This window comes from Perissodus microlepis, chromosome 2, assembly GCF_051167445.1.
Source record: "Perissodus microlepis isolate ML-2025 ecotype Zambia chromosome 2, ASM5116744v1, whole genome shotgun sequence".
NCBI classification, from domain to species: Eukaryota; Metazoa; Chordata; class Actinopteri; order Cichliformes; family Cichlidae; genus Perissodus; species Perissodus microlepis.
This window is the reverse complement of record NC_140462.1, coordinates 20442949-20470621: the sequence shown is the minus strand read 5'-3', so window position 1 is coordinate 20470621 and position 27673 is coordinate 20442949. Positions and strand designations below refer to the sequence as shown.

The following is a 27673-nucleotide window of genomic DNA, read 5'->3' as shown; positions in this document are numbered from 1 at the left end:
ACTGAGATGAGATCCTCAGACCCCTTGTGAGACCATATGCTGGTGCGGTTGGCCCCGGGTTCCTCCTAATGCAAGACAATCTTAGACCTCATGTGGCTGGAGTGTGTCAGCAGTTCCTGCAAGACGAAGGCATTGATGCTGTGGACTGGTCCGCCCATTCCCCAGACCTGAATCCAATTGAGGACATCTGGGACATCATGTCTCGCTCCATCCACCAACTGCACCACAAAATGTCCAGGAGTGGGCAGATGCTTTAGTCCTGGAGTCTGGGAGGAGATCCATCAGGAGAGCATCTGCCACTTCATCAGGAGCATGCCCAGGTGTTGTAGGGAGGTCATACAGGCATGTGGAGGCCACACAGACTAGTGAGCCTCATTTTGACATGTTTTAAGGACATTACATAAAACCAGATTAATGATTCTGTATTGCATTGATCAAGGAACCAACCCAATAGGAGCTAAAGGAATCCTCTTGATATTACTTCACTCAGTAAGTTTATATTATGTTTAATGTGCATTGTCTTCATCAGTTTAGAACATAACATGTTAGCACTCCCTGGTCCTTTTTGGAGACAGATCCTGAGACAGCAGGCAGCTATGGAGAACTCGTGTCAGCTGTGGTAATTAAGGAATACTTTGATTTAATATTGATTTCATGACAACTATCCTCAGGCACATATTCCTGGATATATATAATGACATAAGTAAACTCCCATTTTAGAATCATTGCCTTCTTTGATCTGACTTATTGCCTGAGACTTTGGCCCTGTGTCCCCAAAAGTATAGAAAATCCATGACACTGAGTAAGAGGCCTTTATCATGTTATAAGTGAGAGAGTTTGGTGTAACAGTGGTTGAACATGCCAAATCAATTCACAACATACTGCCATTCCCCAGCTGTAACCTGCATATGCATCAAACCCAAATCCAGTATCATAGCCACATGATAGACATAAAGATGAGGTTAAAAGGGTTGTATCATTTTGCCAGATAGCTTCATCCCAAAAAAGATAAACATTCTTCAAAAACAAAAGTTTGTGAATATTTGCTGTATTGCCAGGCCTAAACCAACCTGTTAAACTTATCAAATTATTGTCATAGATACGAACCTATTGATTGAAACAGAATAATCCATTGAAGCCTCCATCATCATCCAAGATCACTGTTACTGTTCAGATTATTTTATCTCTATTTTCCTCTAGAATGTTTTGAAAATCAGCATTTGATCAACAGACTTTTTAAAAGTTTATTTTGATTCTATTGTTTACGTGTGTAATTGCATTTTTATTGAAATTATGACAGGAAAACCCTTAATCAAATTGTATCTTTGATATCTAATAATAATATTAACAATAATGTTACATATGTAATATGTACACAATAATAATGTGCAAATAAACAAGAAAAATAGCAAAAAATGTCAATTTTTTTTTAATACCCTGTATATAAAAACCACATATGACCACAACTCTAAATGTGCAATTGTCACTGCATCTAAACATGACATATTACAAAAAGGTAGAAACATATAATATACAATATGTTCTGAAGCTGGTACTGGTGCAGTTAACTTTGCTTTAGGCTCCCATACACAGTAGGTGTTACTTACTATACGTGCAGTGCAGTATTACTTTAACTTGTAATATGTTATAATAAGCAAGTCACTTCTATATTTATGAGGATGTAGACAATAATGTTGGCTGATATGTAAAACTATGAGATATCGAGTGCAGGGAAGATATTATTGATGGATCAGATTCATGAATGTGTTAGGTACTTAAGCCACAATTAGAGAGTGAAACAGAGACTGATACTGGTTGAAATGTATAGTAAATATTTTATTTTGAACTTTTATGCTGAACTACAAACTGTGAACTGTGCGATCTCTGCGACCTGTGGTGCCTGGTTTACTTTGTGTAAAACTGCGCAGGTTCCCATGTGTCATCCCACACTTTGCCACTGTCAGGAGAAAAGCATAACAAACAACATCGACAACCACACACAAAATAGGATAATTTAGGTTGTGACATATGACAATTTTTTAGGATGAAATATCTTCTGTATTCATGTCATGCTTTATACACCTTCATTGTAATATAAATTAATCAAATCAAGTCAGAGAGTAATAATATATGTAGTAGATATCAAGCAGGACCACAGCAGCAGCCACGATCCTTCAGAACCTGCTGGATGAGAGAGCACAGAAACTCCAGGGAAGAAGTTTAGTTAGTAACATGCATGAACTGCATTACTGAGACATGTATGTTTACAGATGGTGGTGAGGGAGAGGGGGAGAGTTTTCAGTAAAAGGAGACGTGACTGCATCTTCAACCAATACTGAGCGTGCATAACCCTGAAAGAGACAGACAGAGAGAGGGGGGGGGGACACTAACCCCCAGCAGTCTGGTCCTATTACAGCATAACTAAGGGCTGACCTGAACCAGCCCTAACTATAAGCTCTATAAATAAGTAAAGTCTTATGCCTACTCTTAAAAGTGTTGACCATGTCCACCTCCAAAACTCATAATGGACTTTGGAGGTGGACACCTATCAAGCTCCTCACAGAAGAGCATATTGACAGCTAAAAGCTCCCAATTTAGTCCAAATACATGAATTCAAATTGAGGTGATAACTATTTATCAACAGTATGAATGTCTGTTCCCGTCCAGCAAAGTTGTTACTACATACCATGATGAGCAGGGCTTCCACTTGACTTTAACTTCTTCTTTTTCCTGAAAAACATGATATAAACAAACAATTAATTCAGAAAGACATGCAAGTTGCATACAAAAAGGAGCTTATAAACATTTGTGTACTATTGAATGGCTCAATATATTATACAATTAGTTTACAAAAACATAAGAACCACTACAATGCTTGCACTGCCAGCATCGAGTGCAAGTCAGCAAAGTGACATTGCTTACATTGTGGCTCACAAGCAAAACTAACTGAAGCAGATGTTACTGAATGGGAAGGAGCACCTCCACATCAATCACTCCTGAGCATGATGTCAGGAGGACTTTAAAGAACGTAAACATCAGGAAGGCAGCACGACCAGGTCGTATCAGGTGGTATGTTCCTATTTAATGTCCTATTTGGAGTGAAATCCTGACTCAGTGGTTGAATTAGTGTAGATTCATCAAATACAAAAGCTTATGGATAGTCAGTCAGGCACAGTTCAAATCCGGGAAGTCCAAAGACGCAAACAAATCTGCACAACAGCAGGCTAAATTACTTACATTTACAACTCTCCTGTCTACTATCTCTTCATATTTGAAAATCTTCTGTGTACGGTGTTTTCGGCATTCTGAAAAATAACAAATGAAATATTTACATGAGGTCTGTAAAACTGGAGAAAATGCAAAAATTAAGGAAAAGAAATCTTAACAAACTTAACGAACCTGTCATGTGTTTCGTACATTTACAATACCATAACGTCTAACCTTTCCTTGTCCTTTTTTTGTTTGGGACATCCGAGGTGTACACCGTAGAAATTGAGGCAGATGCAGGATGTGGAGATGGAGAGGAGGATGCAGGAGGAAGCAGAGATGGAGAGGAGGATGCAGGAGGAAGCAGAGATGAAGCAGAGGATGCAGGAGGAAGCAGAGATGAAGAGGAGGTTGCAGGAGGAAGCAGAGATGAAGAGGAGGATGCAGGAGGAAGCACAGACGAAGAGGAGGATGCAGGAGGAAGCAGAGACGGAGAGGAGGATGCAGGAGGAAGCAGAGACAGAGAGGAAGATGCAGGAGGAAGCACAGACGAAGAGGAGGATGCAGGAGGAAGCAGAGACGAAGAGGAGGATGCAGGAGGAAGCAGAGACGAAGAGGAGGATGCAGGAGGAAGCAGAGATGGAGAGGAGGATGCAGGAGGAAGCAGAGATGGAGAGGAGGATGCAGGAGGAAGCAGAGATGAAGAGGAGGATGCAGGAGGCTGACAGAGGGAAGATGTTGGTACAGGCTCTAAACGAAGAATAAATTCCTCGTTTAGAGCCTCTGGGTCTGGGACTGGTCCAGCATTGACACTGTCAGCAGAGGATGGTCCAGCTGCTGGTGTAGAACTTTTAGCAGGAGGTGAAGCTTGTAATTCTGAAAAATTTTAAATATTAAACATTCATTAAAATGGGTTGAAAAAATGTACAGTACACATAAACACATAATAAGTAGTGATTTGCATGTTTTCAGTTAAGTTTTTACTAAAGTTACAACTTGTAAATATTGGCATCAAATAACTCATCTCACACACTCACTGACCCAAATCATTCAGTACAAGTGCCCTCTAGGGTAGTGTGACATCTGTAGTGCTTTTCTACATTGTACATTAATAAATTAATGAGTGTGACTATAAATCCAGATAGCTAATGACTTTTTTCCTCTGATGACACTACTTTCCTGACTTTGTAGTGCATAACATTTAACACTTCAAGCTAGTACTGTGACTTAAGAGTTTTGTACAATGGTGATGCTAACTACCTCAGGGAGGTAATCAGGTAACCTCTTAAGAAGTATATAAGTTATTTAAGAATCTTGGTGTTCATATTGGTAACATTATATAACATTTGTTATACTAGAAAGTCTCGAAGAGAATTATCAGGTCTGGTTTTCGTGGAGATTTTTAAAATTACATTTGTATATACATGAGTGTGAAAGACCATACTATACACACACACACATACAAAATTGTTCAGGTGGGTAACACCAGAGGTTCAGTATGGCTAGCTTTGGTGATGTGAACGCCACATGGGGAGGTAATAAGGCATATATAACACTATTTTCATGTTAGCAACAGGACATGTAGGGCAGCTGTCACCTCACAGCAAGAAGGTTACTGGTCTGAACCTTGGCTGAATAATAGAATAGAATAGAACAGAATAGAGTAGAGTAGAATAGAATAGAATAGCTGGTGACTGTTAACTATCCTCATCCTCACCATCTTGTTTGTCTCTATGTACCCCGTGGTGATCTGCCTTCTTATCTAGGGTGTACCATGAGTATCACCCAAAGACAGCTAGGATAGGCTACCTGATAAGGACACCTGGTTACAGATAATGGACAAAGCATATCTTACTTCTCAGAAGGTGTTCATAAAGCTTCCTCATCTTCATGAGGATGTCACGTGCAGCACCTTCCGCTGGTTCGATGTGAGTGATCACGTCCCCTACTATACGGCCCTTACGGTCAAACTGTCCAAGAAACAGAATTGGCTGGTAGCCCAGGGCATGTAGTTTTGAAACCTGCAAGAACAACAAAGAAAAACATGCAGCCAGTCTTTCATGTAAGCAAATTGATGCATAACAAACCTTTAAGTTTCACATCTTTGTTGTTTTATTGTTGTTGATAGTTAAAACCTGTAAATGTATGATAAAATCCATCTTGAAATGTTTTGTCTCTCAGTTAATAGCCGATTAAATTAAAAATCAGAAGTAGCTTAAATAAAAATAGTTTTTAACAAGTTTTTTCTAGTTTGATGTCTTTAGTGTGATGATGTTATTCTGATGTGAATAACTTTTCTATTTATGCTCTTTTATAAATTAATATTTTATGTGTATATACATGTCTTGTTAGTTTCTTACTTCATGATATACAAGAAAGCATTGACAACTGTGATTAATAAAGAATTGTCTAGCAGACCAACCACTTATTAGATCAGAACTTTTAAACTTACTGACAACTGGGCTGAATTAACCACCCTGCTCGCATTTCTGTTTTTTTTAACAGAGGCAGCCCAGTTACTGTTTTTAAACTGTTCTTGTTTTTTTTTTTCAATCCCTCCTTTACGTTCAGGCTGCCCAGGCATCAACTGCATGTCTTCCTGTTGCAGGTGTTTGGAGCCTGACAGGAAGGGCATGGTTTGGTTTTTGGCTTTGTCATTTCTGCAAATGAAAATGGAACATGTAGGGGTGAAATGATTACAAAAATAATTTATGACCAAAGAAATAACTTATATTACGAGGCAGTATTACACCATATTTAGAAAAAAAAAATCAATTACGAGATTAAAGTCGTTAATATTGAGTTAATTACGTGAATAGGGTTAAAAAAAAAAACTGAATTGATTACAGAAAAGATACATTGCTAAAATAGAGCAGTACTAACATTAGCTGGGTGGCCAAGCAAGTGTCTTACACATGAGAATACATCAAAAAAAATTAAATAAACTTTTGCAGAAGTAGTTCTCTTGGTACACAGACTGCTCTGTGAAAACATTTCAAGTTTAATATCAGTTTAATATCACTGAAATTAATATTTCAGTGAACATGCAAATTACCCACAGTTTATCACAACTTACTTAGCTAGGATCTGCCTCGTGTCGAGTCGAAAAATTCACTGCAGGACCGTGAGTTGAAAGATACATTTACTACAACTCCCACGATGCATTGCAGTAAAAACCATCCAATCGCCTTGCTTAAGATCTGTTGACGTGTCGCTGAAGGCACGCTGTAGATAAATATTGCAATTTGTAAAAAATTAAATTAAATTAAAAAAAATAATTTGCAATTTTTAATTACATAATTAAACACTGGGCCAGTTTATTTTCGTATTATCGCTGGTTATTATTTTAGAGTAAATAAGGGAATAACGGGTAGCACCAAGCTGTTGTTATCTTCATTTCCATAGCAACGGCGGTTGAGGATTATGGGTAGTGCGCAGTTACGGGATTAGTGCGCCGTCTGCGTAAATTGGTCTGATTGGTTGGAGCCGAGCGCATCCAAAACTAACAGGAGTGGTGAATGAATCTATAAATGTGTTTTACGTGTGAAATGAAAATAATAAACCTAACAAAGGATTATGTACGTTAAATCTGCGCACTTTCAGATCGTGAATCACTTTGGAAAACACTGTGTGATGGCCACAACATGAAGCGATTTTATTGTTGAATTATCAGTGATACTTTCATGTGTTTTTGTTGAGAAATGTTAACGATGTCATTAAAAGAAAGCATTAAATTAGGGAGAAAAACCCGTTCGCGGAGAGGGTCCCTGGTTCTCCAGTTAGATTGTGCTTCACGGCGTCATGTTTCGCCATGACGGGGTTATTATTGGGGTAAATGGATGGCTGGAGCCTCTGCTCGAAGCGTCTCTGATCGCCGCGAGCGGGTTCATATTGGAATGAATTGACAACCCACAGCGCCGCATAAAAACGTGGAAGGGTACCTTTAGCGTCAGCATGAGAAGTTAAGGGACGTGACAAATCGTCAGTATTTTACGCGTCGGGAGTGAGAACGGGTTGCAAATAACCTTCAGAGATCTGACTTTTTCCTGTCTTCAAATAAACCAGGGGCTTAAACATATCAAAAGGATATGTGTGAACCATGCAATTCTATGCAATTGCTAGTCATATTCTATCTTCTCTGAAAAGAATTGTTCTCCAATTAAAGTCAGCAGACCACCTTTGATATATGACTATTGGAATTGCTTTGGCACCATGAATTTCTTCAGCACTTAAAGTTTTGTTACTGTGTGGGAGCACATTACTTATATCTGCTCCTATTCCTTTTAACACCCACATGGGCACCGATTCAAATTTCAGTTGAATGCAAATACACTGAAGGGAGGCTAACTGTTAAAAACCAACAGTATCTTTGAGTAATGCTCGACCTTGAGCTTTGAAGGAGTAAGGGAGGGAAAGACATTGTAGGTGATGGGTGGAGGTGGAAAGAAATAGAAAAGCAGGGTAGTACGTGGGGAAACTTATTTTCCTGTTTTGAATTATTCTCCTTTGACCTTTGTTGACCTTTTAACTTTTTCTATTTTTGACCGAGTTTAAAGGGTACATAGTGATATGGAGTTTAAGGCTTCCAAAAATCAAAGTGCATTATCATCATCATTAAAACTTCAATAAATTCAGGCTGTTTTCTTTATAAATCAGACATTTCTGCAAGGTTTTCCCCTTTCAGTTATGAAGGTTACAGAAGACATTGGGGATCACTAGCAAAGCAGAGGCTGTGCTGTTAATGGGAAACAAACTGTGCTGGAGTAGAATTATTTCTGGAGGAACAACTGGCCTTGAAGTGTGAAAAAACAAAATTTGACTTTGGGGAAGTAAGACAGCAGAGATGGAGACTTAAAAAACTGCATGTGTGTGAGTGTAGGTGTGTGTGTGAGTGAGAGAGAGAGAGAGTGTCTGCAGGGAGGGTGGGAGTGGGAAATATTTGAGATGTGATGTAGACAGAAAAGGACAAGAAGGATAAAGGTCCACTGAGGATATGGTAAGAGGTTCCCTTTTCACTTATACTTTAGCACTGAACCAAAAGGGCGATGTGTGTAAAGTGATGAAGAGTTAGAAGAAAGAAGATAGGACATTTTTAGGTTAAAGGTAAGGACAAACACAGGTGACAGAAGTGAAAGACGAATATGGAGGGTTGGGTATCGTCACTGATTTGATTCGATTCCAATTCACAAGGTCCCGATTCGATCCATGATTCGATCGATTCTATTTGAATCGGGGAAATTTTCCTCAGACAGTCAATAATATTATAATTCTGATCATTTATCAATACATATCCATATTTGTATATCAATAAAAAGAAAGCTGACACTTGTGAGACTTTATCAGGGGTGTAAGCATCACAGCAGATGCCTTTGTGTCAAAGTAACAGAGCATAAAACACAGGAAAACATGAAGGAGATTTTAAAAATAAAAACAGAAGAAAACCATGAATCAACATATAAACATTACCTGATGCTGCTGTAGTGAAGCAAAGCAAAGTTACAGAGGTTTAATTAGAGTCACAGCTAAGCATTTTCCAATTTTGCACAATTTTAAAAAGTTTGCATTTCTTCGGTATTGAACAGCAGAAATGAGGCTTTCTGCTCTGAAGTCAGTTAGATTAAAAAAAAAAAAAAGCACAGCGGTCGACAGCACTATACAAAATGGTAGACTTGTGTAAAAGTAAGTAAACGAATAATGCGGAAAACAGAGATTTTTAGATGGGAAACTGTTCTTGAAGTACTGTGGTGGAAGCAAACAGCAAAAGTAAGAGGGGTTTCATGACAATGTTTATGTGAAGTGAAATGTGAAGCGTAGTTTGGATCTTCTTTTGCTGCTGGTTCAGTCAATCTTGGTTGGAGAGAGACAAAACTGCAATTTCAGAATCTAGCGCAAAGAAAAAACACGCAAACACAAAGCACGGACCCGCCGATGCATCGGAGTCTGTGAGCTGTCAGCTTTCAGCCCCAACGGCGTGTCCGACCGCCTACAGCTCTAAGATGGAGGCTGATTAGAAGCAGCTGGCAGGGTAAACAAGCGCAGGTGAGTCGACAGCCGTGCGGAGGAGCCTCCGTCCGGGCCACGCCCTCTCCGGAAGCGTGAACTTCCGTAAAAACAAACCCCACGGCTGGGAGAGAGGAGAAACAGGAGAAAAAACACACACCAAAACCCAAGTCGCCTAGGGAGGACCGTCCGACCGTGACAATGTGACTATATAATTAATTACCAACTTGCACCCTATAGTGTATTCTGGTGCCAGACACACTTACGTTCGAACATGGTGTTCATTATGGACGAGCTGTGGCTAGCAGAACAAAGTCCAGGGGTGCAGGGGTAGGCAGGGTACAAGCCATCCTGCAAGCAGGAACAGGCCGAGAGACAGGTTCTGGGACGAATACAGGATGAGAGAAGTGATCAGATTTTGAGGTGTAGATGTCTATAATGACAGTTTTTATTGAAGTTGGTTGATAATAAACAGTCGTAGGTTTTGCTGGGCTAATGGAATTTTGAATAGTCAGCAGACTGAACAGCAGTCTTTGGCTTGTGATGAGCAGGAAAAAATCTGACTCACCCTGGGGAACTGTTCCACATGAGAAGAGTGGCGATGATCGGAGCCTCACCTCCTCTTGGCGGAGACAGTGGAGTGACTGGATGACTGAGCCACCAACGAGCCGAGATAGGAGGCTGAGCTGCTAAGCTACACCGAGACAGAAGAGCTGGTGAGTGAGGAGGTAGGCGGACAAGTGAAGAGTGGAGAGGCGGGAGAGTGATCAGCCAGAGATCAGCAAGGAGGCTCGCATGCAGACGGAGCAGCAGGAGGAGGAGTATGGTGCCTTTAAGGAACCCCCAGAGCCAGCCGACTACCTTCGAAGATGTGCTGATACTCAGGGATTAGATATGGCTTTATGCATAATGCTTTGTGCATTATGTTTATTATAAAGACAGGATGGATAGAACATGAAAGGTTGAACTAAACTGAACAACCGGACTGGACCGAAAACACACATATGAAATTGATAATGACAAGACAAGGAACTGAGGGAAACTAAGGGCTTAAATACACTGGATAATGATGATGAATGGAAACAGGTGAGAACACAGCTGAACAAAGTCTGATGACACAGGAAATAGAACTAAACATAATGCACACAGACAGATGACCAACACAATAAAACAGGAAACATACATGTGAAAATAAACAGTGACAAAATGTCCAGAACTGAAAACACTCTTTATCCTCTCGAGGATACTCGAGGGCGCATGGGAGTTTGCCCAACCAGTCTACATGTGTTTTGTGGACTTGGAGAAGGCATTCGACCGTGTCCCTTGTGGGGGGTCCTGTGGGGGGTGCTTCGGGGGGTATGGGGTGTCTGGCCCATTGCTACGGGCCATTCAGTCCTTATACGACCGTTGCAAGAGCTTGGTCTGCATAGCCGGCAATAAGTCGGACTCATTCCTAGTGGGTGATGGGTTCCGCCAGGGCTGCCCTTTGTCACAGATTCTGTTCATAATTTTTATAGACAGAATTTCTAGGCATAGCCAAGTGGCGGAAGGCTTTCTCATCTCTGCTTTTCGCAGATGATGTGGTCCTGTTGGCTTCATCAGGTGATGGCCTCCAGCTCGCCTTGGAACAGTTCTCCGCCGAGTGTGAAGCAGTGGGAATGAGAATCAGCACCTCCAAATCTGAGGCCATGGTCCTCAGCCGGAAAAGGGTGGAGTTCCCACTCTGGGTCAGAGACGAGACCCTGCCCCAAGTGGAGGAGTTTAAGTATCTGAGGGTCTTGTTCAGTGATGCGGACACTGTACCGGTCTGTAGTGGTGAAGAGAGAGCTGAGCATAAAAGCGAAGCTCTCAATTTACCGGTCGATCTACGCCCCTACCCTCACCTATGGTCACGAGCTGTGGGTAGTGACCGAAAGAGCAATACAAGCGGCGGAAATGGGTTTCCTCCGAAGGGTGGCTGGCCTCTCCCTTAGAGATAGGGTGAGAAGTTCGGCCATTCGGGAGGGGCTCAGAGTAGAGCCGCTGCTCCTCCACATCGAAAGGAGCCAGTTGAGGTGGTTCGGGCATCTGACAAGGATGCCCCCTGGGCGCCTCTTGGGTGAGGTTTTCCAGGCATGTCCCACCGGGAGGAGGCCCCGGGGCAGACCCAGGACACGCTGCAGAGATTATATCTCTCAGCTGGCCTGGGAACACCTTGGTGTTCCCCTGGATAAGCTGAAGAAAATGGATGGATGGATGGATGAAAACACTAGGTCAACGAGCCAGGAACCCTGACACTAATTAGTTGTAATTTAGCTGTTTTCTTTTAGTTCCAATTGCTTTCTCAACCTATTATTGTCCTGTGCCAACTTTTTTGAAGCTGTTGCTGCAAACTCAAAAGTGGCTTTTTTTGTTAATATGGTATGTTTTCTCAGTTTAAACATTTTTATTTTTTTCTGCATTTTATTGTGACTTAAATATCTAAACATGGTATTGAGTTTTTGTTTTTTTGTTTTGTTTTCAACATTTCCACATTCAACAGCATCCCAGTTTTTGGAATACAAAACCTTGAATTTGTTAAGCAGAAGAGAATGGATGGATAGATGGATGGAAAGTTGTAAACCAAGTTAATTATGTGATGTCCTATGACAGAAAATAGGGAACACCTTAATTGGTCAACTTAATGGATTAAGAAAAACATGATGTTTTGAGCATCAAGGAGAAAAACAGAGGAAATAAGGTTGGCAGGATGGTAAGCAAGCTCAGAGGCAATTTGATTAAACCCTGCTGCATTATTCATCAATAAACCCAGAGTCCATAATGCATGACATGTCATGACCATTTTCATTAAGGTAGGGAACTCTATTTGTGTAAAAGCACTCAATCAGATACATCTGAGCCAGCTCTTCTCAGACCTGGAAGCAGAAAAAGCAGATGTGTTTTATCACAGTTACACTTGTTCGCTTGGCCAGGGCCCTATGCTGTCCTGTTTCACTCTGAGGGCAGAGATAGGGCAGTTTCTGGCAGTGAAAAAACTGCCAGATGAAGAGACTGTGACCCACATGGCCTTCTAGATCTGGCTCTGTTTAACTAATCTACTGGCCATTTGAATGCTGTCAACACAGAGAGGTCTGCATAGAGGCAAGGCAGAGGTCTTGTGGACATGTTAGCTGTGATTAACTAGGAACTTACCTTAGAATTATTATTTTTTTGACAGAATCTGATAAGTGCAAACAATTTAGTTTTGTTAAATGAGACATATTGAATCAATTGATTAAGTTGATTAAGTGTCACATTTTTAAGGTTAGATTTCCTGTCAGAGTGGTGCAAAGTGGTTAAATCAAGTCAATAATAAAATGTGTCATTTTTATTTTTATTATTTAAAGAAAACATATACTTCCATTCCATTTTAGGGGTTCACTGGGTTAAACAGAGCATACCTTAAACTTTTTAACCTTTTTAGGCTCACTCGTCTTTTTCAATGAAGCATTAGCTTACAACATCTATATCTACAGTGCCATGAAAAAGAATCTGACTCCTTCCTGATATATATATATATATATATATATATATATATATATTGTGGTGGTACAGTACAGAGTGAAACGAGACAATGTTCTTCCGAGACCATGGTGCTACATATGACATATAACACACAATCAACACAAGACTACGTAAAGTGCAATGTGCAAAAATTGCAAAATAAACAAGACAAGACAGTGCAACACTAGACAGAATAGGACGATACAGACACAAAACATTACAATGGAAATGTGCAAAATACTGAGACACTAACTTGGTGTCTGAAAGTGTGCGTGTGTGGTGTCATTCCAGTCTTTTGACTGGCTTTTCTCAGCTTCTGCAGGAAAAACGCTGTTGGACCTTCTTTGTTATGGAGCTGGTGTTGAGGGACCAGGAGAGGTTCTCCACCAGGTGGACACCAAGGAATTTAGTGCTCTTGATGACCTCCACAGAGGATCCATCGATGTTAAGGGGACAGTGATCTCTCCGTGCTCTCCTGAAGTCAACAATCATTTTTTTTGTTTTGTCCACATTCAGAGACAGGTTGTTGACTCTACACCAGTCCATTAGCTGTTGCACCTCCTCTCTGTATGCTGACTCGTCGTTCTTGCTGATAAGACCCACCACAGTCATGTCATCGGCGAATTTGAAGATGTGGTTCGAACTGTGCATTGCTGCACAGTCATGACTCAGCAGAGTGAACAGCAATGGGCTGTCACACAGCCCTGAGGGGCTCCAGTGCTCAGTGTGGTGGTGTTCAAGATGCTGTAGCTGATCAGGACTATCTGAGGCCTCTCCATCAGAAAGTCTAGGATCCAGTTGCAGAGGGAGGTGTTCATGACGAGCCTCTCGAAGCACTTCATCGTAGTGGGTGTGAGGGCAACAGGATGGTAGTCATGAGGCAGGACACTGAGGACTTCTTTGGCACGGGAACGATGGTGGTAGCCTTGAGGCACGTTGGGACAACAGTAGTGCTCAGGGAGAGGTTGAAGATGTCAGTGATGGCATCTGTCAGCTGGTCTGCACATTCTCTGAGCACTCTTCCAGAAGGACCATCATTGAAAAGAGGGGGTGGCTTATGATGCCAACTCTCTGCTACCTATAATGCAGTTTTGAGATCCCTTCCCAGGTGCCTCAACTCACATGCACATCTTGCTTCAGTTGACCTCAATAGCCCACATGATAGAGTGAACCAAAGTCTCACAGTGTTTTCACCAGAAACCTCCTTTTTTCACACCATGGCTCATGTGACGAGACACATGTTTGATGGTTGATCAGTGACCCTCTCAAAGAACAACCACCACTGGAGTTTAAATACCCGAGCCTTTCCAACACTTGATTTTGGACCTGAAGAAGCCTCCTGGGCGGGATATGAAATGTCTTCAAAAAAGTTGTGTGATGGTCCTTGGTCTTTGACCCAGGTTTGTTATGTTTTTATTTCTTAGTTCCTGTTTGTTTTGTCACTCTCTCTGTTCATCAGAAAGAGTGATGTTCTTTGTTTTCCTAGTCTTGTCTCTGTCTCCTCCCTCCTTTCCCTATTGTGACAGTCTCTTGTCTCGTGTGCATTGTTGTTCAGCTTTGCTTCCCCTGTTTTATTATGCCTATTTGCTCCAGCTGTGTATCCATGTGTCTCCACTTTTCCTAACCACACTATACACTGTGTATATATTGTTTCAGTCTCCCCCTTGTGTTCCTGTTTTCTAGCATCTCTAGTTTTATTTTTTTTAGTTCAGGTTTCTTAGGGGTTTCCTATTTCCCTTTGTTTTTGTGTGATTGTCTTAGTTTTGTTTTGGACATCAGCCCTAATAAATTTGACTTGTTTTGCATTATCGCCGCCAGCCGGGGAGTCTGAGTTCATTGTCATGATCTGTGTTCCTACATGACCAGTGCAAACTGCGCACGATCTGATATCCTCGTGTCGGTGTTGTTCCCACATCATCATAATAAATGTTGTTCCAGGTTCAACATTGCAAGTGACCAATCACTTTGTTGTGACGTCATACTGTTGCGACTTTGGAAAAAAAAACACCTTTTTCCCCCCCAAAAAATCTACTTAACCTGCAAGAAACCGCCTCTGTCCAGCAATTTGAATTCATTGCATTTCAGGAACTTAGTTCTTTCATAAACGGTAAGCATTATACATATTGTCCTTGCAACATTGGAATTTCATAAATGAATGAATCGCTTGGCTTGCAAAAGTATGACGTCACAACAATGTGATTGGTCACTTGCAATGTTGAACCTGGAACAACATTTATTATGATGACGTGGGAACAACATCGACGCGAGGATATCAGATCATCCGCAAACTCCAGTCACTTTCTACCATGACCTGAATAACTGAGAACATGCACAGAAAACACTTCCCCGAGTTCCAACAACTGAAATCTGCACTAGAATCAACGATGAATGTAGTAAATAGCCAGTTGCTTTTGAAATAAAGAAAATCATGCACCTCCGAAAATTAACCACCAGACTTTATAAAGTTTCCACTTTCAAATATTGATGTAATAACAATGCTGCTGATAAAAAAATTTTTGAAAAAATGGCTCTACTCATCTTGTTAAAAGTTCATTTGTTAGCCCTTGGAAAACTATCAAGGAAAATTTATAATTTTTTTGTGTTTTTGTTTAATTGACTTATTTTACTTGGTTCCAGAATGAACCATGATTGTGTATTTGTAAAACCCATAAATAAAATAAGTGTTCTTGTTGTACCTGGGCTCCGGGGACATTTCGACTTTTTGCTGTGTATTCATGTGTCACCCTAAAACATGACTTGTAAATGCATTTTTAAGTGTCTAAATAATAATTTTTTCTACTTCTTATGAGGTCATTATTTATCTTTTGACCTGTATTGACTATGTGCACGAGACAATGCTAACTTCCTGGTTTGAGACCGGATGTGGGGTTGTGCATTTCCGGTAGCTTTACTTTGCGGTCAATTGCTACTGCGAAGATATACTCCAAAATCATGTCCAAAACTCGAAAACGGAAAGATTGCGTTAAGTTACAAAGAGCAGAAGGTGGGAACACTCACCGCTGTTGTGTCATAAAAAATCTAATGATCAATTTTGACGTTTAAAGCGTTTAGATCGATCAGTTGTTTACATCACTCAACACAAGCAGAACTGCATTACTGCATGCAGAAGACACATCGTCCACATTCAGAAGCACATCTCTGTATAATGACTGGTCTTATGATTGAAACAGGCAAATGTTCAGCATTCAAACTACAGGTGAAGAATAGTCAAACCAGATGTTTCCCGTTATGTCGATATCAGCTAGTCAAGTACACACCTACACAGCATGTTAACAAACCGTGAAAAAAGCCACACAAAAAATGAATGATTGCTGGTAACGGTTTCTATACATTAGTATTTACGAAGGGTATGTTGTGGCTTACCTCCAAAATTACAGCAGTCCCTCGCTATAACGCGGTTCACCTTTCACCTCGCTGTTTCGCAGATTTTTTAGTGCAAGTTTGCATGCTTTTTTTTACATCACATTGTGTCCTGCGTCCTGATCGCTGCAGACGATCTCCTCCGTGACGTCTCTCCTGTACACTACAGAATCGCTGCATCGATCGCTAGCAGTGTGACTGCAGTACTGTATGTCCACGAAACGTTTTGCACCGTCAAAAAATAAAATTGCCTACTTGATTTCACCTATCGCTGGTTATTTTTAGAACATAACACCCGCGATAAACGAGGGACAGCTGAGAAATATAACATTTGAATCCCTTTTCTCTTTTGCTCTGAGGCGCGGGGGAAAAATATCGACAAGTCGATGAACATCATTTACAGATATATTGGGTAAATGCCCAAGACATCTATAGAAATGTAAATCGCCGCTTGATTCATTCATTTGCTTAACTTGTTTTGGACCGTAAACCAGGCGCGAATAGGACACCGGAAACAAAGCTCCCCACAGGAGTTTCCGCACCGGAAGTAGCATATGCTAACGTGCACATAGTCAATTTGCTTAAACTGTAGTGTAAATTCATTTATTAAACTATAATTAAAAGATTTTCTGATTTTCTTAAAAGTCCACCTATACCCCTCACCTGATTTTTGTGTATTCCAATGTATTGCACAGCGACGTTTCGAGTTAGAGTGGATGTGTGTAAGTACTGCAATTTAATACACATTTTAAATACACACGGCCGGAAGTCATTGTGATTGGTAGGCTATATATATAGGCGGTACCTACAGGAAACGGCGCCACAACTTCGCGCGCATGCCCTTTAACAAGTATATGTCGACGGCAATACGAAGACGGATTAAAAACACAAAGGTAAGCCTTTTTTAATGTAAAATGCACCATGACTTTAATACTATATGAAATTATAGGTGCACAGGCCTATATTAAACTGGTTTAATTTATGCTTTATGGACTGTTAGTTAGTCTTTGAAGAAGTAAAACGGCCTCAGCGTTTGTCATTGAGTAAATAAAATAGTGCTGACGACTAACCGCGTCAATGCGATAAAGCGGGCTAACCCGTGTTAGGATTTACTCGGTGTTAAAGCATTATTGTGGCTTAAACGTGTTAATGCCGACATCGCGACTAACGCGATTAACAATTAAACCAGCGCAGTCTGAGTCAAAATCCCTGATGTCGCTGTCAGCTAATTTCGGGCAGTTTGTCCAATGTCTGTCCATTCTGCTGACAGCCCTAAAATAAAAGCAAGGGGTATAAGTGTATTTAGTCGTGTATTTATTTATATGCCTGAAGAAAAAACTTCTTACAGTTTTGATGCCTAAGCTTTCTCAGTACTTGTATCACTCTCTGCAGTCGCCATTACAGAAATGTCACATGTCGCCATTTTGAGAACTAGGCCTTTAACATTTTAAAAGAAGGCATAAATTAGGACTATGAATAAGTCAGCTGTGTTTATGCTGTAAACTACACTACTGTTAGTTCTGCTACTACTGATGATGATGACAATGATGACGATAATCGTAATACTTTATATGCTTTGGTAATACAGGCAATCAAAACGTACAGGAGAACATGCGAAGGAGACGCATTCCTCCACGGGAGGATGCAGTCTGTCATGTTTCTGCTGGAAGGGACAAACTGGGACTTGATATCCACTACATAAATGCCTTCAAAGGTAAGTTGGTCTTTAGTTTGGATTAGATTTGGAGTTTGTCACTTTGTCTTTTGTCACTCACTTGGTATGCCTCTGCAATTCAGGTCGGGGCATTTTCACGACTGTTCCATTCCAAAAAGGAGACTTCCTTTTGGAATACAGAGGTAAACTCATAACAAAAGAAGAATGTGAGCGGAGACACAGAGTTTATCATGACAGCCTGAAGGTGTTCATGTTTGAATTCAAGTTTGATGGAAAACTCTGGTGGTGCGTATTATATCAGTGTAGTTTGATTAAGATTAAATTACACATTGCTTTTGATTTATGAAAAAAAAGCTTCCTAACAAAAACTAGTTAAGCTAATACTTTTTTGCCTAACCCTACAGTGTGGATGCATCTCAAGAAGATGGGTCATTAGGCAGACTTGTCAACGACAGCCACATCAGTCCAAGTGCTAAGATGAAAATATTAAATATCAATGGAAAGCCCCATCTATGCTTATTTGCAAGCAGGGACATAAGTCCAGGCGAAGAAATAGACTACAATTATGGTGACTCGGATTGGCCCTGGAGATGCAAGGTATTTCTACAATTGTACTTTTTGGAACTGATAAATTGCATACCGTAAGCCATTTTTACATTTGTACCTACTCAAATTGGCTTAACGTGACTTAGGGCATCTAGTTTTCCACTGAAATTGAGTATCACCTACTGTGCCTGGGGTCACTATAGCAATGCAGCCGAGCATCCAGTGATATAAATGCCACAGCAAGCATGGACGTCAAGGTGACAAAATGCCTGCTGCTCAGTCTATACTTTAGTGTTCAATTCAGGGATCACGCTGTTAATTTTGGTCGCCATTTCAATGATGGCTTGGATTTTCATGAAGGAGGCGCACTCATAACTTATCGAGTGACACCATTGACCAGCCACCTGGTGGCATTCAGTCGGTCTATGTCAAATTTTCTGATCACTTTGGATCACTTGGAACCTTGGTGCAGTAGTTACTGAAAAAACTACATGGTACTATAACCTACTGGAAAAACAGGGGTAGGTACTAATGGAAAACAGACAATTGTGATGGCTGCCACATCAAAGCCATCTAAAAGCACTAAAAAAATATCAGCAGGTATGCAGAAATAAAAAATGGCTTTCGGTTTCTAAATTTTAATAGTGATTGATGTTTAATGTGATTCTAGCCTCTTTAGTTAGATTCAGTTTAAATTTTGTCCCTTGAAGATAAATGGGCCCTAGTGATAGTTCATTGCTGCTACAGGTGATTGTTTTACTCCTTTAGCAATGGCTTAAAAAAGATTAAAGAAATCACACGGACTATTTTTCTCTTCATCATAGGACCTTAAATTCTCTATACATGACAGTGAATATTTTAAAGACATTAGCTTGAAACTTATCTTTCTCATACAGTTTATTTAATGTTTCAAAAGCCTCTTCAAAAATGCACTGTATTTTCATTTTCTATCTGTTACACACGGAGACTGAGACCAGCCAGATTCAGAAGACTGTGAGCTGCCTAAAGCCGCAACCAAACAGCTTTCCAAACAATGATCTGGACCTGAAACATCCAGAGCCTGAAAGGGTAAATATAATCCAGTATACCACTTAATGAACTAATAATTTAATCTATCATCATTCTTTATGGATGCTGTGTGTGTGTGTGTGTGTGTGTGTGTGTGTGTGTGTGTGTGTGTGTGTGTGTGTGTGTGTGTGTTTGGCAGTCACCTGGGTGTGATGTGATTTACATGGACCGTGGCTTGCAGGTCCTTTTCATTGTTTCAAAGTGCAAGTCTGGATAACATCTGAGTGTGTGTGTGTCTGTTAACCACCCAAATGTGACTTAGGAGGACCACACTGTTATTGGGGGACTCCGTCAAAGTTTGCTTCATGGTGACATCACTCTGGTTTTAGGAGGGGTCTTCTCGTATTTTTTGACAGTTTGACCTACAGCATGCAGAACTGACTGCATGTGCTTTGTTTCTATGTTGAAATGGTTTGAAACTCAGGCTTGAACATTAAGATAGATAGTACTATACAACTTCTTAACTTGTTTTAGGCACTTTTTACTGCTGTAGTGCATGGGTTCTCTCTGGCTGTGTACTCTGGCTTCTTCCCACAGTCCAAAGATGTAGCTTATGGGGTTAGGTTAACTGGTGATTCAAAACTGCCCTTTGGTGTGAATGCAAATGCTTGTCCTTCCATGTTAGACTGGTGATCTGTCCAGGTTGTACTGCCCTATGGTAGCTGGTATAGGCCCCAAACCTGCTACCCCACAATCCTGATAAGGATAAGTGGAAGAGGATGGATGATTGCAAAGGAATCAGTTGTTAATTATTGTAGCCAGTATTTTTTCAGAAGAAAACATTTCTTGAGTGGAAAGCCCCCCCCCCCACAAATGCAAATTAAAAACAGAAGCACAGGCCCGCCCAGTACTGTTGCAAGAAGAGCACTTGGTCTAATCTTTGTGCCATCTTTTCTTTGTTGCAGGATCTTGATGAAGAAATGCCTCAGCAAGGCTCAGAAGCCATGCATTCTTCTTCAGTGCAAGATTTTGAAGAGGTAACATTGACCTAGGACAGATTTTAATGAATGTTTCTCATGCACGATGTGTACCTTACGCTGTTTGCCGATAGTGAAATGGTTTATTTATCCTCTTGAGTGATGCATTTTTAGTAACTGTCAGATTACTGTTCTTTTGTCTTCATTCTCTATCTGTTACACACAAAGACTGAGACCAGCCAGATTCAGAAGACTGTGAGCTGCCTAAAGCCGCAACCAAACAGCTTTCCAAACAATGATCTGGACCTGAAACATCCAGAGCCTGAAAGGGTAAATATAATCCAGTATACCACTTAATGAACTAATAATTTAATCTATCATCATTCTTTATGGATGCTGTGTGTGTGTGTGTGTGTGTGTGTGTGTGTGTGTGTGTGTGTGTGTGTGTGTGTGTGTGTGTGTGTGTGTGTTTGGCAGTCACCTGGGTGTGATGTGATTTACATGGACCGTGGCTTGCAGGTCCTTTTCATTGTTTCAAAGTGCAAGTCTGGATAACATCTGAGTGTGTGTGTGTCTGTGTGTGTGTGTTAACCACCCAAATGTGACTTAGGAGGACCACACTGTTATTGGGGGACTCCGTCAAAGTTTGCTTCATGGTGACATCACTCTGGTTTTAGGAGGGGTCTTCTCTTATTTTTTGACAGTTTGACCTACAGCATGCAGAACTGACTGCATGTGCTTTGTTTCTATGTTGAAATGGTTTGAAACTCAGGCTTGAACATTAAGATAGATAGTACTATACAACTTCTTAACTTGTTTTAGGCACTTTTTACTGCTGTAGTGCATGGGTTCTCTCTGGCTGTGTACTCTGGCTTCTTCCCACAGTCCAAAGATGTAGCTTATGGGGTTAGGTTAACTGGTGATTCAAAACTGCCCTTTGGTGTGAATGCAAATGCTTGTCCGTCCATGTTAGACTGGTGATCTGTCCGGGTTGTACTGCCCTATGGTAGCTGGTATAGGCCCCAAACCTGCTACCCCACAATCCTGATAAGGATAAGTGGAAGAGGATGGATGATTGCAAAGGAATCAGTTGTTAATTTGAGTGACAGGCTGTCGCAGGGTATCACATTGACAGACTCTACCACACTCACACCTATGGGCAATTTAGAATTACCAGTCCAGCAAACCCCACTAACTGGATGTCTTTGGGCGGAAGCTGTAGTTGCCAGATACAACTCGGGTGAGAGGCATTGTACACCCATCATATTTGGAATAGGTTCCAGCCGCAAGGATAAGCAAATAAGTGCCATTTTTAAGAAGCTGCAGTGTTTTAACTCAATTTGCTATTCTAGATAACAACAAAGTGAAAGAATCAATTCCCCTAGTCCCAGTAAAATGGTTCCAGTAGAAAAAAAGCGAAGAGGTCGATTGCGTTCAAATTTTATACTGGGATGAAGTGTATTAGTTGATATCTGCAACTGAATTGAAAACACCTCACCCTTCCAACTGTCCAAAACAAATAAATGTTGCAATATTTTGCTAACAGTGTCACAATCATCGTCTGGTGTGCACAACAATATCATCTTTGGACAAGTGCATTCAGTGTGTGGGACCGGTTTCCTCCCTCAAGTGGCTTGGCTATAAGTGCAAAGGTGAGACATTTAGTGAATAGGTACAGTATACAGTAAAAAGCATTAATAGAGTTCAACAAGTTAAGACTAGCTGAAATGAACACTGCTCCCTTTTTAATCAGTGGGTGGTCACGTCTAATTAAAGAAATGTAGTATTACCTCATTGGTGCAGGACCTTGTAAAAATGGTATACTTGGGATTGTCCTCAATTCCCCATTCCATAACATAAACTGCTCAAAATAATAAAGGGAACACTTAAACAATGCGATGTAACTCCAAGTCAGTCACACTTCTGTGAAATCAAACTGTTCACTTAGGAAGTAACACTGACAACCAGTTTCACATGCTGTTTTGCAAATAGAGTAGACAACAAGTGGAAATTATAGTCAATTCACCATAATAAAGGACTGGTTCTGCAGGTGGTGACCACAGACCACTTCTCAGCACCTATGCTTTTTGGCTGATGTTATGGTCACTTTTGAATGCTAGCGGTGACTTCATTTTAGTGGTAGCATGAGACAGTCTACAACCCACACAAGTGGCTCAGGTAGTGCAGCTCATCTAGCGTAGCACATCAATGTGAGCTGTGGCAAGAAGGTTTGCTGTGTCTGTTAGTGTAGTGTCCAGAGCATGGAGGTGCTACCTGGATGTGGAGTAGGCCATAGGAGGGCAACAACCCAGCAGCAGGACCGCTACCTCCACCTTTGTGCAAGGAGGAACAAGAGGAGCCCTGCAAAATGACCTCAAACAGGCCACAAATGTGCATCTGTCTGCTCAAATGGTCAGAAACTGACTTCATGAGGGTTGCTTGAGGGTCCAGCGTCCACAGATGGGGATTGAGCTTGCAGCCCAACACCATGCAGGATGTTTGGCATTTGCCAGAAAACGCAAAGTTTGGCAACTTCGGCACTGGCACCCTATGCTCCTCACAGCTGAAAGGAGGTTCAAACTGAGCACGTGACAGTCTGGAGATGCCGTGGGGAACGTTCTGCTGCCTGCAACATCCTCCACCATGATCATATTGGCAGTGGGTCAGTAATGGTGTGGGGTGGCATTTCTGTGCCTGCCAGAGAGCCTGACTGTCATTGGGTAACAAGATGAGATCCTCGGACCCTTTGTGAGACCACATGCTGGTGCGTTTGGCCCTGGGGTCCACCTAATGCGAGACGACACTGGACCTCATGTGGCTGGAGTATGTCAGCAGTTCCTCCATGACAAAGGCATTTATGCTATGGACTGGCCCGCCTGTTCCCCAGACCTGAATCCAATTGAGCACATCTGGGACATCATGTCTCACTCCATCCACCACAAACTGTCCAGGGGTTGGCAGATGCTTTAGTCCGGGTCTTGGAGGAGATCCTTCAGGAGACCGTCCGCCACCTCATCCCGAGCATGCCCAAGCATTGTAGGGAAGTCATACAGGCATCTGGAGGCAGTGTATGTGTAGTCATTAAAATATCCTTAAGTGTGAACAGTTTTTTTTTTTTTTTTTCAGCATTTGACATTACTGCAATGCTTTGACAAAAAACTACTTCACTTAAATAGAACTGCAAAGCTAAATTAAGTCTATCAAAATGTGTTTCAGTTTGTTTAGGGGTCTGGCACAAATCCTGCCTTGCAAAATTGGCAAATTAGAATTGTCACCAGTCAACACAGGTGTGTATCCCATTCATATTTGGCTTGACTTTTTTTCAGTTTATTTTTTACCCGTCTAAAGTATTGATCAATTAAAATAACTTTTATTCTTACATTCCAGAAAGAAGAAATTTCTGAATATTCAGGGGAGGATGGATTGCCACATTCAGTTCTGGATCAAATATCAAGCGATGATGATGGCAACCACAGCATATCAGAAGAAGAATATGTGCCAGATTCAGAGTCATATGATGAAGATTCAGATGAAGACATCTCATTATTGCCAAGCACATCAAAAGGTCTGCTATGCCAAGATGACATCTCCAAAGCGCATGAACAATCAGATTCAACGAATTTAATCCACAACTTGACAAAGGACAAGCCAGAAGATAAAAGTGAGCTTTGCAAAACTGAATCAGAAAAAATGACTTTAAGTAAAAGAAATTACTGCTATTTTTGTGGCAAACCACAAGCTAAAATTTCCCGCCACCTGAAAACGCACAAAACGGCACCTGATGTTGTGCATGCATTTTCCCTGCCTAGAGACTCAAACGAGCGTAAAAGCCTGTTAGAGAAATTGAGAAATAAGGGAAATTGTAAGCATAATGCTGCAGTTTTGCATGGTGGAGTGGGACCACTGAAAGTGAAGAGAAGACCCAAGATTAAAGAAGTAGAGGGAAAGTTTGCTCATTGCTTTTATTGTCAAGGGATGTATGTTCGCAAGGATCTTTGGAGACATGTCCGCAGATGTCCTAACAAACCAAAAGATGACACGGATAAAGAACCTGGAAGGACCAAAGTACTCGGCCTGGCTTTAACTCTGGAGTCTCAGTGTTATCCGCAGGTGTCAAGTGGAGTGTGGAAGGTTCTTGCTGTTATGAAACAAGATGAGATTGCCTCAGCTGTGCGAAATGACTTTACTGTTATTCAGTTTGCCCAGTCCCTCTACAATCAACATGGACAACACCCTACAAAGTATGATTATATACGACAGAAGCTTCGTGAAGCGGGACGTTTGTTGTTGTGTCTGCGTACAGAATTCTCAGTGCATAACATGGAAGAATCTATTAAGCCTGCTAACTTCCAGAGAGTTGTGCAAGCAGTAAAGAAAGTTTCAGGTTTTGATGAAGAGACACTGTCATACAAAACTCCAAGCCTTGCGCTGAAACTGGGACATACACTGCATAAAATGTCTGACATTATCCATTGTCGTGCCCTCATGACAGAGGATGAAGCCCTAATCAAGTCCACTGATGCGTTCAAGAAGTTGTATGTCTCCAAATGGTCCGAGATGGTGTCTCACCGTGCCTTGAACACATTGAGTGAGGCAAAGTTTAACAAGCCATCAACATTGCCCTTTACAGAAGATGTTCGGATTCTCCATCACTACCTTCAAAAATCTGCAGAAAGTGCCTTTTGCAGCTTGGAGAACGAAGCCACAGCTCAGAATTATGCCCAACTTGCACAAGTTACACTCTCACAAATCATTGTGTTCAATCAAAGACGTTCTGGAGAGGTTTCAAAGATGCGCCTCAAAAGTTTTCTTGAAAGAGACAAAACGGCACTCCACACAGATGTTGCCACGGGGCTCTCAGAAATGGAACAGAGACTAACTATTTCTGTAGAATAGAAATAATGGGAAAAAGGGACAGAAATGTTCCAGTTCTTCTAACACCAAGCATGCTGGATGCTCTGTCACTACTGGTTAGTAGGAGGCCTGACTGTGGTATTTGTGCCACTAATATCTACCTCTTTGCAAGACCCCGATCAATTAGTCATTACAGAGGAATGGACTCCTTGCGTGTTCATGCACACCAGTGTGGAGCAAAGCAGCCTGAGTATCTAAGATCGACACAGCTCAGAAAACATGTTGCCACACGCTCACAAGTCCTTAATTTGAAAAACAACAAACTTGATCAGGTTGCAGATTTCCTGGGTCATGATATCCGCGTTCACCGCGAATTCTACAGATTACCAGTTCCCACAACACAGCTGGCCAAGATTTCCAAACTGCTTTTAACACTGGAAAAAGGACATCTTTCCCAGATCCAGGGGAAATCACTGGATGAGATCGAAATTGAAGGTTTGTATTGAAAGGAGCAAATATTAGGGCAGTAGTTGAATATTATGCTTTATCAACAGAATTAAAACCTAAAAGCACAGACCATTCTGTTAAATGTCCATGATTTAAGGTTCTTGAAGTCTATTGTTTCATCACTTTGCAACATTTGGCAAACTGCAGAGTGGTGGCCTTAAATAGTAAAACTATGTACTATAATTTCCAGTATTTGTTCTGTATTTTGTCATATCTCGTTGGTAATGTGAGGTTTTTGGGGGGTTTGTGTTTGTTTGGGTTTTTTTTGTTTTTGTTTTTTTTCCCACAATTTCTCAGATGAAATTGCATTAAGTGATGCTGAAACAAAGGACAGTGAGAGTGAATCAGATGATGATGATGACACAGCACTCACAACGTCGGCGTGTGGCACCAGTGAGCCTGTACATGCAGTAGCTGATTCCACAAACACAGCGCAGCTCCAAGACACTGTAGATTGTGTTAAGTTACCACTAGCTTGGTTTCTGTGGATAAAATGTTTGTTACAAATATTAAAACTTAATCAAATTGTGTAATCAGCAGATGAAGGACCACTCACAATGCCTGCAGCAAGTGAGACTGCTGCTCCCTCTGAAGGTAAGGGGTGCAGTTGGTTCTCTAAGCTTATGGACACGTTCTTTGTAATTTCGTTGCAATTCTGTCTCTGTACACCACCACAATGGATTTTAAAATCAAACAATATCCATATGTGTTAAAGTAGACTTCCTGCTTTAATTCTAGGGATTTGACGGAATCATCACATCACAGCCATTATGCGTAGTCTATTATTCTCAGAAGCTCAAGGCTAATTGTATAGCTGACAAAAAATTTAATGACTGGGTGAGGCCTGTCTACAGACTACTTCATGTGACATACTATGGTGCTTGCATGATGCATTCTCATTATCCAGGTAAGTAAGTAAAAAGGTTGATTCTGAACGTAGTTTTTTCAGTGGGAGAAATGTTTTGTCACTTAGATGTTTGTGCTTTAAGGTTCTTGAAGTCTATTGTTTCATCACTTTGCAACATATGGCAAACTGCAGAGTGGTGGCAAAAAGTCACTTGGATGAGTGACAAAATGTTTCTCCCACTGAAAACGCTACGTCCAGATTAACAGAATCAACGTTTTGGGATTTACTTACCTGGATGATTGAGCATGCATCAAGAGACTTTTATTCAACTTTTTATTCAGCCTTTTGTTCACAGTGGAACACTAAATGTTGTCTCATTTTAGAAATTTGATAAATTTTCAAAGAGAATTTTAGCTCGTTTTGATATTGATGGTAGCAACACATTTCAGAAGTTAGGACAGGGTAGCATCCATTCTTTTAACAAGCAAATGTTTTTTGTTTTTTTTTTGTTTGGTTTTTTGTTTGTTTTAACTACTACTACTTTATATGTCTTCCAGATAAAAATGCTGCTCAATCCCACAATTCCCGAAGAGCTCCCAAAAACATGTGGTCCAAGGCTGAGGTTGCTGCAGTGATGAGGCATTTTAAAGACCACATAAACGAAGGGAAACTGGCCACCAAAAATGAATGCAGTCATTGCAAATTGGTAGAAGATCCGGTGTTGGCAGGAAGAACAGTTCAAAACATAAGAGATTTTGTAAGAAACAGAGGATTAACTGCAAAAAGGCAGACAAAAATGAACTAAAACAACTGTTTAGCCAGATGTGGTTTTACATCTTGGTCAGATTGCCGAATTGTTGTTAAAACTGACTTATTGTGCAGCAGGCTGCCTCACTGATGTTCTGTTTAAAGAAAAAAAAAGTTGTTGTTAATTACAGAAGTAGTTTGTATTTCATAATTTTTACATTTAATTTATTTAGGTTTTTTTTTGACAGGTTCTTATTTTAATATTTTTTGACAGGTTATATTTAAAATAAAAAATTATAAATGCATATTTTCTCCCCTTAATATTTACCTTTAAACTATTAAAATTCATTTTAAATGTTTTTAATTTTTCTGTTTTCTATATTTTTATATTTCTGTGGGAAG

The 27673-nt window shown here is 40.8% G+C and overlaps 2 protein-coding genes across 2 annotated transcripts; one reads left to right on the top strand and one right to left on the bottom strand.

The window, feature by feature from the left end:
- Positions 1 to 1905: 1905 nt before the first annotated feature.
- Positions 1906 to 5099, bottom strand: LOC146392713 (uncharacterized). Its single transcript, XM_084938821.1, has 5 exons — positions 5063 to 5099; positions 3442 to 4083; positions 3238 to 3305; positions 2687 to 2730; positions 1906 to 1957 (listed from the first exon to the last, which is right to left on the bottom strand). The coding sequence occupies exons 1-5, from the start codon at positions 5097 to 5099 to the stop codon at positions 1906 to 1908; spliced, it is 843 nt and encodes a 280-aa protein (XP_084794947.1).
- Positions 5100 to 10002: 4903 nt separating this feature from the next.
- On the top strand, positions 10003 to 19426 carry LOC146392712 (histone-lysine N-methyltransferase set-1-like). The gene is made up of 5 exons (XM_084952034.1): positions 10003 to 10078; positions 17699 to 17824; positions 17908 to 18070; positions 18190 to 18382; positions 19298 to 19426. The coding sequence occupies exons 1-5, from the start codon at positions 10003 to 10005 to the stop codon at positions 19424 to 19426; spliced, it is 687 nt and encodes a 228-aa protein (XP_084808160.1).
- Positions 19427 to 27673: the final 8247 nt, after the last annotated feature.

Excerpts from the sequence above, each read along its gene's own strand:
- LOC146392713 (XM_084938821.1), bottom strand. The coding sequence starts at position 5,099 with ATGAAGATGAGGAAGCTTTATGAACACCTTCTGAGAA. Across the intron at positions 3,306-3,441 it reads CAAAAAAAGGACAAGGAAAG|AATGCCGAAAACACCGTACA; the intron begins GTTAGACGTTAT and ends GTTATTTTTCAG. Across the intron at positions 1,958-2,686 it reads TGGAAGCCCTGCTCATCATG|TGGCAAAGTGTGGGATGACA; the intron begins GTATGTAGTAAC and ends TTCTCCTGACAG.
- LOC146392712 (XM_084952034.1), top strand. The coding sequence starts at position 10,003 with ATGCAGACGGAGCAGCAGGAGGAGGAGTATGGTGCCTTTAAGGAACCC. Across the intron at positions 18,071-18,189 it reads TTTGATGGAAAACTCTGGTG|TGTGGATGCATCTCAAGAAG; the intron begins GTGCGTATTATA and ends CTAACCCTACAG. Across the intron at positions 18,383-19,297 it reads ATTGGCCCTGGAGATGCAAG|ACTGAGACCAGCCAGATTCA; the intron begins GTATTTCTACAA and ends TTACACACGGAG.